Source organism: Leptonotus elevatus, chromosome 21 (genome assembly GCF_054856555.1).
Source record: "Leptonotus elevatus isolate MCC_2025b chromosome 21, RoL_Lele_1.0, whole genome shotgun sequence".
Lineage (NCBI taxonomy): Eukaryota > Metazoa > Chordata > Actinopteri > Syngnathiformes > Syngnathidae > Leptonotus > Leptonotus elevatus.
In genome coordinates, this window is record NC_141259.1 from 14,706,673 (window position 1) to 14,722,642 (window position 15,970).

General features: G+C 44.0%; 1 protein-coding gene across 3 annotated transcripts in view; it reads left to right on the top strand.

Annotated features, from left to right (window-relative positions):
- Nucleotides 1–15,970, top strand: part of cdh19 (cadherin 19, type 2) — a 122,637-nt gene extending 106,667 nt beyond the window's left edge. For all 3 annotated transcript variants that reach the window (XM_086066284.1, XM_086066283.1, XM_086066282.1), the window contains 12 exons: nt 1,203–1,312; nt 1,399–1,628; nt 1,689–1,983; nt 3,192–3,311; nt 4,133–4,300; nt 5,143–5,333; nt 5,421–5,674; nt 7,889–8,025; nt 8,120–8,241; nt 9,773–9,890; nt 11,382–11,633; nt 14,105–15,970. In XM_086066284.1, the coding sequence (XP_085922410.1) occupies nt 1,404–1,628; nt 1,689–1,983; nt 3,192–3,311; nt 4,133–4,300; nt 5,143–5,333; nt 5,421–5,674; nt 7,889–8,025; nt 8,120–8,241; nt 9,773–9,890; nt 11,382–11,633; nt 14,105–14,667 (2,445 nt within the window). In that variant the 5' untranslated portion in view covers nt 1,203–1,312; nt 1,399–1,403 and the 3' untranslated portion in view covers nt 14,668–15,970. The remainder of the gene's footprint in view (nt 1–1,202; nt 1,313–1,398; nt 1,629–1,688; nt 1,984–3,191; nt 3,312–4,132; nt 4,301–5,142; nt 5,334–5,420; nt 5,675–7,888; nt 8,026–8,119; nt 8,242–9,772; nt 9,891–11,381; nt 11,634–14,104) is intronic.

The following is a 15,970-nucleotide window of genomic DNA, read 5'->3' on the forward strand; positions in this document are numbered from 1 at the left end:
CGTGTAAAAACAAAAAGCCTTCTTGTGTCGCTGCTGTTTTCCCTTTTTGGACGTGGCTCGCTGAAAACAGGCCTTTTGTCCACTTGGGAGAGTAGACAAGGTCTGGTATTGTGCGTGCTTTTCTTGGGTCTGGCGTGACGGTGCATGCGAGCCCGCAGCTGACTAATGAAGACTTGTAATGAGATGAACGCCTCCTCGGCCAGACGTGCGTCGATGCTGTGATCACGAGGTCAAGAGTGCCAGGGGAGCCAAAGTCGCACCGCTTGGAGCCACCGGGGTACAACTCCGGAAAAGAAAGATGTCCTCTGTTTTTGTTTACTCACTCTTTGTTGAATTCAACAGCACCTTACACGGCCACTTAGCAACGTCAACTTTGCGCTAACACGAGCGTGTTAACGGAGCCATCCCACCAGCACATCCTTTCTCAGAATAAGAACCTTTCTGCGCATTTATTAGTGACTTTACACCAGCTGACATGCATACAGTATGTTAACAGTGTTAGCATTTAGCAGTGTTACCTTTACAATAGGTTAGTGTGTTAGCAATATTAGCATGGCACAACCATAAGTGTGTTTGGTAACAACATTCACTTTGCAATAACGTATTTATGTTAGCGTAGCAACACTAGAGTTACATAACAACCCTAAGTATGTTAGCACAGCGACATTAGCTTTATTTTATTAACATGAGCGGACCACCTTCTGACATCACAGCATAACAATTGTATTTCTTTTTGAAAGTGCACTTTTCAATTTTAGCGTATGTCATCATTTATCGCGTCAAAATGTTAGCGTTAGTGGCTAAATGGGAAAATTAAAAAACATCCTGTTATTCATTCCATTCATTTTAATTGTAACAAAGTGTGCTTCTTGTTTGCCTTTGCACTAAAATCATCCATCACTGTTTAATCAACTCTATATATTCATATCTTTTAGCACTATGCTTGTTTACTAAACATTTATCATGTGCTCTTAATTGTGGCATTTAATGGACGCGATGCCAATTTCTCCACAATAAACTTTCCCCAGCCCCCAACCTCCTTAACGCACATTTGTACAGCAAAGTGCAGAGAGGATTTGGCGGAATTAATGTTTGGCTTCGAGACAGTTCAGCATCTTTAATACGCTCATTCTGTAATCTCTGTGAACTGTACAGAAGATTCTCTCGCCGTCACTAACGTTGGCGCTGCTTGTAATTTGCAGGGCCATGAATACACACACAAGACGGGAAACACCGCTACCGGGATGGCGACAGATTGGACCGCTGGCGTAAGACATCGGACGCTTACAACCTCCTGTTGTTTCATTCTTTGGTAGGCCCAGAAAATGTGCATTTAAATCCGGGGCGATTTGAGGTTCAGAGGTTTAGATTTTGTCTCGTGTCTCTTACTTTTTAAAGTAAACATGGGAGCTGCAGAGGATACTAAAGTGAGGAGCGTGTTGGCAGCCCTGACGCTGCTGTCCCTGCTGAGCCACACCATCGGCATCGCCGAAGGCCCGGGAGCCCCCCGCTCGGTCCTGGCCCCGGGCCCCAAGTCCGCTGGGCGGCACCATCGCCTGAAGCGAGGCTGGATCTGGAAGCAGCTGTTTGTCCCGGAGGAAGACCCCACGCCTCGCGTCATCGGCCAGGTACTGAAACGCCAGCCATGTCCTTCACGCGCCAAACTCATTGAACCTCTCGTCACGCAGCTGAAATCCGATTCTGACCGCGGGGAGTTTGGCATCCAGTACATCCTGTCAGGGGAAGGCGCCGGTGACGCGTTTGCGATCGACGAGTACTCTGGCGAGATCCGGACGCTGAAGAAGCTGGACCGCGAGGAGAAGGCCTTCTACGTGCTCCAGGCGCAAGCCATCAACAGGTTCTCCAAGGAACCGGAGGAGCCCCAGTCGGAGTTCATCATCAAGGTGCAGGACATCAACGACAACGCGCCGCAGTTCCGCAACCAGCCGTACGTGGCCGGCGTCCCCGAGATGTCTCCGACTGGTACGTTTGACATTGGGATTAAATCAATTAATATAATACATAGCAACATCAGCTATGCAATATGTTAGCATAGCAACATTAGCATAGCAATACCCCATGTATATGTATAGCATAGCAGCATTAGCTTAGCACAACTACAAGTAATAAATACTACTAGTTTATTTAAATTTAAATTTAGTAGGTCTGTTAGTGTAGCAACACTAGCTTTCCAAAACCCCAAGTTTGTTAGCGTAGCAACATTGGTTTCACATTTCCATAAGCATATTAGCACAACATTCATTTTGTTAGCAGAGCAACAACTTTGCGCTACCCTCCGGCACCACAGCCTCGCCACAGTCATCGTAAATAAGTTCTTTATTATTATTTCCGCAGATGCACTTTTCACGGCAAATTTATATCCTGGCTGCAGATTAAAAGCAGAATGTTATATGAATGTCTGTCATCTGTCCACATGCAGGAAGTTAAATGTATTGCTTTCTGTTTCGTGGCCCGGATGCCTTTTTCTTCTTAAGTAATGTTATTACAGCCGCTGCCCTTTCATAGCGCAAACATTAGCATTTCAATTTATGTGTAATCTGCCTTTCGCAGTATAATATATCCCTCCTGATAAATCATAATGTATTTGGCTCGGAATGAGGGAGTGGGGTGAGGGTTGAGCGCGGACGGCTTTCGAATACGAAACATGAGGCAGGAGAGGAGATTTTGAAAACTTTGGCTGCGGAAGATGAGGCTAACAAGGCAACCCCCCTTGCGGACCTTTTGTCAATGTGCCATCCCAAGCTGAGGCACGTTTTGTTTTTCTAAATGCAATCATCGCTACCTCACCTTGAAAAACACTTGCTTAATGTGCTAAGTTCCAAAAAACGACTAATACTTGTTTGAAAATCCACAGATTCATCTGACACATTTCCTGCAGTCATAAAAACAAAACACTCATTCGTGGCTTTTCTCAATGTCCTTGTCGGATGTAGGGTTGACCTCCAACTGTTTCATTTCAGTTGATAGTGTAAAACTGGTTATATAGGAACAGTTTTCATGAGCTTTTCGAGCCGGCGGTGGCCAGAAATTAGGCGGATGTGGCTTCTTTCAAGTTTTACTTGCAGCAAAAAGCCTTTCGTAATCCCTTTATTGCCTGGTTGTGTGGAACTGCTGCCCCCAGCTCGCTGACTGTGACACCCCCCCCCACCCCCCCCCCCCTCCCCCACCAGGCACCACCGTGGTCCAGGTGACGGCCACAGATGCTGACGATCCCATGTTTGGCAACAACGCCAAGCTCATCTACTCCATCCTGCAGGGGGAGCCCTACTTCTCTGTGGAGCCAAAAACAGGTAGGACACGAAAGGACAGGTCAATAAGGTCACTGATAATGTAGCTGTACACGTAGCAGACTGGATGATGGGAATTCCATTCCCGAGATCCCAGATTAAGCTCTAAACAAGATGGATGACGGTGCATATTGTGCAAATGCTGTGCTGTATTTGATTTGGTGACCAATCCAGGGTGTATTCCATCTTTGATCCACGGTTAACTCGTTCAAACCCCAAAACGTGGACCTTGCAAAAACCGGTCAAAATCCAGTCAAACATGACTGAATCACTGCTTCAGTGAAAATGGCTGTAAGTGAATGAATTAAGTGCGAATGACCAACATCCCCGCAGCCATGCACTCGAAAAAGCTATTAGCATTTGTCGTATTCCTTCTGTCAACAATAATCAGGGATGGCCCAAAATGGACGAATCATTCCAAAGACAGAAGTTGTTTTTCTTTTTTTTTCCTTTCTAAAGTTAGCTCTCTTGTATTGATGCTAATCTGCTACTTTTTCAAAATGGTTGTGCTCCCCCAACCTTGGACAGATTATTGTTATGCCTGGCAGCGCTTCCCACACACGCCGTTGACCTTTAATGAGCCATCAAGTGTTTAAATGCAAAGCGATGCGGGATGCGACTGAAGGAAGACGACTCGGCGGCGCTTTAGGTGGCCGTTTTGCCCCAAGCATCGTTTACCCGACACAGTCAACCTCACATTTCTTCAGATGCATTTTATAACAACGGATTCATTTATTAAGAATTGGCTCATTCCCGTACATTTGTTATTATGGAGCTCGGGGGCGGTCATTGGTGGTCTCCTAACGTCCCGCCCCCCCCTGCAGGGATCATTGTGACCTCCTGGCCTGACATGGACCGCGAGGCCAAGGAGCAGTACCTGGTGGTGGTGCAGGTCAAGGACATGCTGGGCCTCAGCGGCGGCTACTCGACCTCCGCTACCGTCAGCGTCAGCCTGAGCGATATCAACGATAACGGGCCCATCTTCCAGCACCGTGAGTACCAAACATATACTGTGTAAACAAAACCATTTATTCTGCATATTTAATTTTTTATTAAATTTTTCATAATATTTTTCATTTTACTCATATTTTACACAAATAAGTGGATATACATAAAAATACATTTTAGGTGACTAAATAAAAACAGAATGTGATCATGTAATTTTGTGGGGCACCACAAGGCTCGCAGTTTGGTCCCCGTTTGTTTGTGTCATTCTCCATACTGCTTAATTTAAACACCGTTCTCCCAAAATAGACAGAAAAGGCAGCATTGCTCTTATATTTTATTTAGTTTTCCATCCATCCAACCATCCATTGTATACATCTCTCTATTCATTTACCCTCCACCCTTCCATCCATCTATCTATCTATCATCTATCTGTCCATCCACAATCTATCAATTCATCATAGACTTTGTTTCGGAACGAAAAGCAATAAGACGGTGGGGGGGTAAGAAGTGGGCGTGCTCGTCTGGCTCATCTGCATGTCGCCCCGTGGACGGCTCCAATCCTTCACACGTCTCATCGTGACCTTTGGAAACAAACGTTCCTGGTGATAAAGCTCGCTGAACGGATGCTCCGGGAAAGAAATCAATTCTGCAGGAGTGAGACGAGGGCGGCCCGTCGTCACGTTGCCGCTTATAAATGTTGCATTGCCACACTTGTGTCTGAACTGTGCCCTCTGTTTTGTCACATTCTTGCAAATTAGAACCAGCGCTGACAACACGGACGTAATCAATAAAAAAAAAAAAATCCATACATGAAAATTGTAAACATTACCTATGGGCGTCTTTTCGTGGATGTTCCGTTGACGCATATCCATCATCTTCATATCAGATTTATACACCTTCGCCGTTCCCGAAGACGCTGAGGTCGGAACAACCGTGGGCAGGGTCAAGGCGGACGATGCCGACATCGGCGTCAACGCCAAGATGAACTACAGCCTGCAGGTGGACCTGGAAGAGAACGCCACCTTCACGGTCCACACTGACCCGCTGACACAAGAGGGAGTCGTCCTGCTGGCCAAGGTGATGTACTCCCACTCCGACGAAAGTCTCTTCCGACTTGGGAACAACAGGAAATGGCTTCTAAATGTAGTCTTTTAAACAATCCAGCCATTGGACTACGAGACCAAGCGCCGCTACGTGATGGTGGTGGAGGCCGTCAACGAGGAAGTGGACCCCCGTTTCCTGCCCCTGGATGAGTTCTCGGACCGGACCACACTGAAGATCATGGTGGACGACGTGGACGAGCCGCCCGTCTTCCTTTCGCCGCTCTACGAGTGGAAGGTGGCGGAGAACACGGCGGCGGGGGTCGCGGTAGGCGTGGTCAGCGCCCGGGACACGGACGCCGCCAACGAGGCCATCAGGTAACGTTTAAGCAACATGCCTACTCTAGTGGTTGGTAAAAGAATCGCTGAATGAAATGTTCAAACTCTGAATTATGTCACAGTGCTTTAGTTTTTTATAACCAAGTACACACTCTAAAAACAGAAAACAAAATGACCTAATTTGGGTCAAAAATAGCCTGACCCGACTTTTTGAGTTATTTAACACAAAAAGGGTCATATTAAATTAGTAACCCAAAAAGCAACCCAATCTGTTTGGTTGTTTATGTTTGCTTTTTGGGTAAATTGATTAACCCAATTGAATTGAGTCACCAATTTATCGGCCCAACTTTGAGTTATTGGGTTGTTTTGTGGGTTATTCATTTGACCCAACTTTTGGGTTAATTTAATAACTCAATTGAATTGGGTCGAAAAATGAACTGACCCAACTTTTTCCGTTATTTAACCCAAAAAGTGTCAAATTAAATTAATAACCCACAAAGCAACCATTTTTTGGGTTGTTTTTTGAGTTATCCATTTAACACAACTTTTTCGATTAAATGAATAACGCAAGAAGTTGGGTTGTTCCCTTTTTGACCCAATTTGGTTTATTTTTGACTGAACTGGAAAATGGATGGGGATCTTTTTTAGTGACATCCGTCGTGTTGAAATGTTAAGTGCAATATATTTTGATGTTTGATCTCATGCATTTATATAGTTAGATTTTTTTATTTGTATTTTAATGTTGGTCGTGATGTTGTTACTTGAGTTAACTGATTGCAGCCGCTACCAAGCTAGCTTATCGTTACTATCGTTTGTAACCAAACTCCCGGCGTTTTACATAAACACAACAAATCAATACTGAACTCAAGCTTCGTTGTGGGCCATTTTAAATATTTATCATAAAAAATGTCATTTGTTTGAATTGATTGATGTTTGAAAATGGAAAGAACAAATGGCGCACAGATTATTTTCCTCCACGCTGTGAAACATGATTCAATTTCAAATGTGTTACTTCCTGGGTGCATCCGTGTTTTTTTGTTTTTTTTTACCCTTGATCTCTGCATCCCCACCCATACACGGTCATATTTATCTCATATTAGTTTAGTTGGAAATGAGCCCCCGCTGAATAAATCATCAGGATTTTTTTCCCTTCCTACCTCACAGGCTTTTGCTATCTATTGCGGTATTATCACAAAGCGACGTTAGCCGGGACGCGGGAATGTAATAAAGCGTCCTGCGAGGCGGCGTACAGAATTGAGATTTGATGTCATTTGCAAGTGAGGCACGTTCTCTTGCCTGGAGTCCGTCGGCGGCGAGCTCGCCAGTGGCAGGTGCCGCACATCATCCGCCGCCCGCCGTCCATTAGTGTCCCTTTGGTGACGCTGCCGCCGTGATGAATACATCTTGGCTGACATTTTAGGGCTTTGCAAAGTTCCACTAAAAATGATGAAGTTTTGCTCTTGGTTTCCGCGTTGTTCGCGGTTAATTCCGTTGCGTAACGCATAATAGATGATTGGAGCGCTACTGTACTGCGATGTCAACGTGATGCTTGTTTGGACTGATACGGATGCCTCCATTGTCTTGTTCTAAGACATTTTTATGGCTCTATTTGTTAGACAGACAAAGACACTGTTCAGTGCAAAGTCGTCTCATATATGGGCAAAAGTATTGGGGCACTACATAATTATGCATTCTGATTCTGAGAAACAAATGGTTTTGTAATACAATTAAATGGTAAATAAATATTTGATCAATCGATGAAATAATCAATCGACTAAAGATAATCAATAGTGTCCAAACCTAGCTGTGATCTAGGGGTGTGCAAAAAAATCGATTATCATAAGAATAGCGATTCTCATTTAGTACAATTCAGAATCTATTTTAAATGTCCCCAAATTTATTTTATTTAAAACATTTTATACTGTCTTGCTCTTGTTTGTGTGTGCTGTTCATGTGGTAGACAATTTGGCCACTTAGGGGCAGTGTAGTTCCGCACGTTCTGAAGTTGTAGCCACATTAGAGAGTAGAAGGAAAAAGTCATGATCAAGTTATTAGCCGTTCTTTTGAGTGATAAATGTTTTGCGAGTAATTAGCATTAGCGAGTCAGACTGGAATAGATCATGACAAGTCTTTGCACATCTATAAATTGAAGCCGAAATCATTGTCAATCAAATCATTTTGAATCGGAAATCAAATGGAAACGTGAGACAGTCAAAGATTCCCACCCCTACCCTCCTGTGATCTCCCTGCCAGATATTCCTTTGACAAACACAAAGAGGTGGCAAAGTCTTTCAGGATCGACCCCCACAACGGAACCGTCACCCTCACCAAGCAACTTGACCGTGAGACGTACGCCTGGCACAACGTGACCATCGTTGCCAAAGAATCCAGTAAGTCCCACATTGATAAGACATTGATAAGTCTCCAGTGGAATGTGGAAGGTCAAGTGTTTATGCTAACGTCTGACCGCTGCTCCTCTCCTAGCGCAGAAACGTTTATCCTCCTCGGTACTGGCGTCCATCAAGGTGCTGGACATAAACGACAACGCGCCGCAGCTGGCCGGCCGTTACAAGCCGTTTATCTGTGAGGGGACGCAGGCGGGAGAGGTACGGACGTGATCGAGTGCCGATATGCCGGCGATTTACAGCTAGCTGTACACAGTATTGGAATTTTTGTTGCACATGTAAATTTTGGATTATTCTTACATAGCCAGCAGGCGGCAGTCGCTTAATAGGTGTGTTTCAGCTGTCATGTTGACATTGTCGAGTTTGACGAATTGGTCATGGTGACTAATTTGTGGAGTCTGCAATATAGACGTCAACACAACAACAACAACCCTGTGATGACGACGTATTTACCGGGGGTGTCTTATAACATTTCTGTCAATGTTTCAAAGGAGTTTGACTTAAGCTAGGTCCCAATTTTTAACAGCTGTTACAAAATTGAGTTAAAAAATTCAGCTGTCAGAATGTGACCTCAAATTTTAAAACAGTCAAGGTCTCAAAGTAGGGTTTCAAAGGAGAATTTGGCCACCAAGCACGGTCCCAATTTTTAACAGCTGTTACAAAATTTTGTTAAAAAATTCAGCTGTCAGAATGTGACCTCAAATTTTAAAACAGTCAAGGTCTCAAAGTAGGGTTTCAAAGGAGAATTTGGCCACCAAGCACAGTCCCAATTTTTAACAGCTGTTACAAAATTTAGTTAAAAAATTCAGCTGTCAGAATGTGACCTCAAATTTTAAAACAGTCAAGGTCTCAAAGTAGGGTTTCAAAGGAGAATTTGGCCACCAAGCACAGTCCCAATTTTTAACAGCTGTTACAAAATTTAGTTAAAAAATCCAGCTGTCAGAATGTGACCTCAAATTTTAAAACAGTCAAGGTCTCAAAGTAGGGTTTCAAAGGAGAATTTGGCCACCAAGCACAGTCCCAATTTTTAACAGCTGTTACAAAATTTTGTTAAAAAATTCAGCTGTCAGAATGTTTGACCTCGGGTTTTAATAGAGGCATCAATATTTATTGTTTAATCGACAACTTATCGATTTCAGCTGATCGTTTAGAGCCATTTTTTTTTTAATCAAAATTGTACAAATCCTCTGCTTTCTCTCAACAGTAATTATTCCCTCATTGTGGCTACCTGTTGACGCCTACAACTATTAATGTCCACTATTAGCACAATTAATGGCAGTCAATATGTCACGCTGACGCCTTTATGCAGTCCCCATCGATGACCAAGTCAAGTCAGCTAAACGCCAGTGATGATAAAGTGTTGACGGTGCCTCTTATCTCCTTTCTGGCGCATTTACATCAGTCAGCCGAGCGAGTCGTCAGCAACAATGCGTCCACAAGTCAACTCAACTCCAACCTGCCCTGTGATGATTATTTACTGTGCTCGTTATATTGCTTGTGTCACCTTGGTGTACAGTCAGTAGCTTTAGTCGTTAGCAACAATATGTCATGTCGTGTTGTTGTTGTTGTGTTGTTTGACTCGCCGCAGGCGCCGGCAACCCACGCAACGTTCCTGTCCACAGCCAATCCGATTGTTTTTGAAGCGCGCCGGCCCTCGCAGATTTCCCGAGCCGCGTTTCTCGCCGCTCCTGTGCTGGCCTCTCAGCCCTCGCATGTCTTTTTTGTGTCTCAGCTCATTCAGCTGCTCAGCGCCACCGACCCGGACGAGCCTTCCGAGGGTCACCACTTCTACTTCTCCATGGTCCCCGACAAGCACATCAATCCCAACTTCACCATTCGAGATAACCAAGGTCCCTTGGCCTCAAACGCTTGCACATATTGTAGGATTTTATATACGTGTGTTTGTGTTTTATTGCTGGTCACCAGTGACAAAAACATAGTCAGAATATGACAGCGGATCTGGACAAGGTTGAAGGCAGCGCACTTTTCTTGAGAAACACATTCAATAGAATGAAACCGTGTTGGTAGGAAGCTGACTTTTTTATTAGGGATGTTTAATACTACTAATTTCAGACCAATACCAATATGACTACTCAAGTCTTGAGTAGTCCCGGGTACCCGATACTACCAGTACTTTTAATACATAAAACCAGACTGAAGAAATTGCGTGGGAAAGCTAAATGCTAATAGTTTTTTTTTTGTGTAATTGAAAGATAAATTAAGCGAAAATTACAATTTATTAATTGTAGTTGAAAGATAAATGAATGAAAAGAACACTTGAACTGCGATCTGTCTAAGGTGGGATTCGAACCTCCTGTATACCGCTCCGCTGCACTGGCTGAAGAGTTGTCCATGCAGGGTTAGAACCCAGGTCCTCCAGGTGCCATACTAATAATAAATAAAAAAAAGACAGATAATTCAGGGTTTCCTTCAGGTCATTAAAAAGCATTAAATATGATGTTGCGAGGCATAAAAAATTGTTATTCTGTGCAACGTTGTGTTAATGAGTCACTACAACACAATTATGCAATAATAAATGTTGTAATTTACAATGAACAAAATGGCTTGAAGTCCACGAGTGTTCCAAATACCAGTTGCTCTGAATTAGAAAAGAAAAACGTAGTGTTCCTGTCACCAATGACCAACATGAAACACTAATGCCACATAGTGGCCCAAACATGATCTCAACACCACACTATGATTCAATCTTTCACGCTCCTTTTAACCTTAACTGTTAATTGTAACTTTATGAATTCTTACTAGATACAACTACATTTGTATTTGGTAACCATATTTGTTCACTTTTTAAGTATGAAAAATATATTTTATTGTAAATTTCGAACAGATACGTCTGATTAATTTATGATGTACTTGCCCATCCCTAATTTTTGATTTTACACGTTTTGAAAATATGCTCAAACCTCTTAACCATGACTTAAATGCTCAAATCTGTTTTTATATACGAAATTCAAGTCATCGTGAAAAATCTGATCTGATCGTTCGCGTCGTTCTGCTGAGTGTTGAGAAAAAAATGCAGCCGAAAAGTGACTTTTGTTGTTTGTGAAAAAGGAAGGCGCTTGAGCTCAATCCGCCGTCCGTTTTGGCGCCGTTCTCTTCGTAAAGCTCCAGCAAGTATTGAAACGGATATTCCAAATATGCTTTTACACATGATGAATATTTTATTTTCTCACTCAGCTTTGAAACGTGTTCCATATTCACCCCAGCAGATTATTTCCCCCCACTAAAAATATCAGCACTCACATGTTTTTTTCAAGCACGTTGACTGAAAAGTGCCCCCCCCCCCCCCCCCCCCCTCGTCCCCCCCTCCCTTTTGCCTGCAGACAACACGGCGGGCATCGTGGCACGCAGGAGCACTTTCACCCGCAGGGAGCGCAGCCGTCACCTCCTCCCCGTGGTGGTGACGGACAGCGGCTCGCCCGCCTTGTCCAGCACGACCACGCTAACCGTTAGCGTGTGCGGCTGCCAGCCCGCCGGGCACTGTCCCTCCGGAGGGGTGGAGGCCCTGGCCCTGTCCATGGGGGTCAGCCCGCAGACCTTGGTCACGCTTCTCGTCTGCCTGCTTTTGGCCGCAGGTGAGCCGCAGACAAATCCCACTTCCTGAAAAACAAGCGCAGTGTGAGAATTGACAGCATTATGAGGAAAAATTAGCACAGAAGCCTGAAAGTGCGAGAGTGCGACATCAATATGCAACACAAAAGCCTTGAGAAAAGAAAATCACTCGAGTGCTCGTCCTTTCACGACGGCGACGTCGGCGCACCTTTTAGTTTCAAGGTGAACTGCCAATGGATTGTTTTTCGAGGCTGAAAAGGATTTTGCTGAATGAGATGTGAGATGTTAAGCGGCGGAGACAAAGTTTTGGCGTCTGATTACTGATTTTATCTTGAGGAGGATCAGCGCCTTCCGGAGTTCCAGACAATAACCAATCCCCCGCTTATTCATCTTCATTTTTTTTTTACTCACTTTGAGTTTCTTTACCCAGTGCACGGATTTTTCACTTTTTTTTACCCAGTCCCCCACTTTTTTTTTTTTTTACCTGATCCCCTGATTTTTCACTTTTTTTTTTCTTTTTTACCCAATCCCCCACTTATTCACTTTTTTAACCCATCTCTTGCTTCTTCACATTTCATTATTACCCATTCCGCTGATTATTCACTATTTTTTATTTTACTGAATCCGTGCTTATTCACATTTTTTTCAAAACCACTCTCCACTTATTCACATTTTTTCTTTCCCAAGCCCCCACTTATTTGCCAGTCCCACTCCCCCTGCGAATAGTGACGGTCCATTGTACGTGCAAATGGAGCTAATGAGCTTGGTCACTGTTCAAATTCAATTCACTTGGAAGTATCGCGGTGTTTTGTCGCCTTAATTAAAAGCATGCTTCCCCGTGTCAATCTCGAGCCCCACGGATCGAGATTGAGGAAAAAAAGTGCAGATTTGTGGGTTTTTCTTTCCCAGCAGATCGGCTGAGCTAGAGCCATCCGCTCCCGCCGTGGTCATGGCAAGTACGCAAACGTCTGCTAACAGCGGGAATGTCCCACTAACCGCTTTTCAATTGCAAAGTGAACAAGCGCCGGCTCTCGCAAAGTCGGTGACGCATTGCAGCCGAGCGCCGTCATCCCGCCGCGCTGACGTCTCCGGCATAGTGAAGAGCTTCATTATGACCTCTGCTGCTCGGTGTGGTCCCCGCGCCCACGCTATGAAAGATTAATGGCGATGCCCGCTATGCTAACACTCCTGACAGATGAGAGGTGTGCTACAAAAAAAAAAAAACAAATGCTGCTGCATCCCATCAGTGCAACGTTCTTTTGAGCTTATCTCCCTCAAAGGTGTTTATTTTGTGTACTCTTGTTTGGGGAGCATACACTGTGTGGACAAAAGTATTGGGACACACATCTTGAACTCGTGAATTATCCAATCGGGGGTTCAACGAGACCTCGATAATTCTTCATTTTAGCATCTACAACAGTGGTAATGAACCCCACCACTTTCCTATGCACGCACACTGAACCCTTTATCGAAAAATGAAATGTGATTTTATTTATTTTTTTATCTAATAAATGTTCAAATGGCTTTCCATAAAGTGGTGCTACTAGTTGACAACTGTGCTACTAGTTTTACTAGTGACCTGCTATTATACGAGTTAACATCCAGCACTTCACTCGTACTACTACTAGTGATGCAGCTGCTAATTAGTTGCCCTACTAGTGTGCCGAAATACAGTAGTGGAAAAAAGAAACATGACTAGAAAGACGGTTGATCTACTAGTGCCCTTATTGTCGGATTGTGGATTTCAAATGGCTTTCCATAATCTTACAATGTGCAAGGAAAGTCAAATCCTTACTTTTTAACGTGTGTTCCCAACCATAGCCAACTAAAAACCTTCATTCAGGCCCATGGCCACAGTTGTCATCTTTTTGGCTCCAAATATCTCCACAATGGATTTCAAATGAAACCAGCAAGACTTTCAGCTTTACATCCAAATCAGGTCAAAGGTGAACAAATGACAAGTTTGTAAATAGGCTTCTCACTTTTGAATAAACAAAAGTAATGGGACCACTGGCTGCTCAGCCGTTCCGTGGCGGCCATTTTGTATTTCTTGATGTGGCTGCTTTCAAAAGCAGCAGGACGAATTGTGGTGCTTCACAGTGCAGATGGACAATAACCGGAAACATACAGTGAAAGCAACCAAAGGGTTTTTGAAGGAGTGGAGAGGAATGCAATGGGCAACCTGACCTGAATCCGATTGAGCATGCATTTCACTTGCTGAAGACAAAACTGTTAGATTAGGGTAGGTGACTTCAGTGAGGCCCTTCTATCTCTGTGACCTTCTATTTATTTATCTTCTTATCTATCTGCACCCTTGCACCCTGACCAGTAAAGACCATAAAGTCACACATAAGAACAATCAAGTGCCCTTAAAGCAAATCTTGTTCATGTCAAATCACATGTTTACAGCCAAAAAGATGAGGATTGTGGTCATGTCCCAATATTTATGGACCTGACAAACTCCTAATGTAACGACGCCATTTTGTGTCTGCAGCCTCCTCAGTCCTCACACTGTTGCTGTGGCGACGCAGGCTCAAGCAAAAGAAGGCGCGCAAGAAGGCCAGCGAGCTGGAACTGCCCGACACCGTGTCCCAGAAGGTGTTGTACTACGCTCAGGTGGGCGGACCGGGCCGGAATCCAGGCTGGGATTCGGGCCGGGACCCGGGCCAGGCCCTGGGCCGGGCCCCGGGCCAGGCCCAGGGTCTGCCGGTTGTCCCGCTGCGCCCGCACCCCAGGAGGAGGCGCGAAAGGCGTCTGGCGCGGGAGGAGGTTCGGGCCAGCATCCGCATGTCCCTGCGAGAGTCTCACCTGGTGGGGCCCGAGGACGACGTCTTCAGGCAGTTCATCCTGGACCGGCTGGACGAGGCGGACGCGGACCCGTGCGCGCCGCCCTTCGACTGCCTGACGGCGTACGCGTACGAGGGCTCGGGATCCTCGGCCGGCTCGCTCAGCTCGCTTGAGTCGGACGCTGGCGAGAGGCCAGCGTCCGGTCTCAAATCTCCCTGGGCCAGACTGTCGCCCTGGAACGGCGGAGGGGAGAAGGACACCGTCTTCTGAGAACCCAAATATCAGGTGTGACAAGACGCAAACGATACCGAGGCAGGCACGCTCGCTTGATGCCAACATTGCGGCGCTATTCTGCTCTGATTCCATTCACTTCAGTCCGATATCGATTCATTATGAAACATAAATTCTTCTCAAATGTGAAGGACATGATAAAAAAAAAACCTCGTTATGCATACATTGACATCAGCAACAAGATTAAATATTTTCATAATTCAAATTCAATTCAATTATGAACATAAATTGAAAAATAATCAATGTCATGCCTTTCATAAATGTAAGAGTTCTTATAAATGTATGTGAAGAGTACATTTCAAGAAAACAGTACGATGCAAAAAAAGAAATCCCCCTTTCAAATTCTATTTTCTAAAGAATTTATAAGAAAAGGAGATATTAATAAAATTAATGGTTTTATGAATCAATATCGGGCTTGAAAAGGAAAATCTATTTGATATTGATTATTAAATGTTTTTAAACCCAGCCCTACTTCTGATATGCTCCCACTCCGTGCTTCTTTTTTAGGCTTTTGTATAGCATGCAGCTTTCATGGTCACTCTGCAGCTCTTTTTCAGGCTCAGACAAACGCTCGTCATTTGTGTGCTAAACAAAAAGGCTGAAAAAGGGCACAAAAATGAGGCAAGCCAACGATCTCAAGCATTAAGGAAATGCGCTTGCAAATCAGTCGGCTTGCTGCATCTCGACTTTTTTCACACTTGATCAAAGCTTTACCAAAAAAAAAAAAAAAAAGTATTTCAATTAGGGCTGGACGATTATTCGAAATGTAATCGTGATTTCAATTTGGGGTTTCTCTCGAGCTTTAAAATGTGCGCGTTTACAAAGTACCCTGAACGCACCATGTTGCTAAGTTAGGTGACACCCCAACAGGAGTTTACTGTAAAACTAAACAAAAATGACACACATTGTATTCATATGCAAATGTTTCAAACCAATGGATAATCGTTTTAAATCTGATCATGATTTAAATCTCACAATTTTCTATCATCGTCCGGCCCTAATTACATTTAATTTATGTAAAAATGTAACCTGAAGATTTGTCATATCTTATTGTGCAGTTTGTGTATGTTTTAATAAGTTGCATACTATTATTTTTCTCGCGCCCGTATTATTCTCCCCGTGTAAAAGACCTCCCTCCAGTATTACTGACCTGTAAATTTCCATTACATGATGCAATTTACAATGGAATATTTTATACGGCGGGTGTGAACGCTCGTCGTAATTCACACGTGAGCGTATGTGTCGATGTATTTTTTTCTAAATAAAGATCGTATTTCCTGGA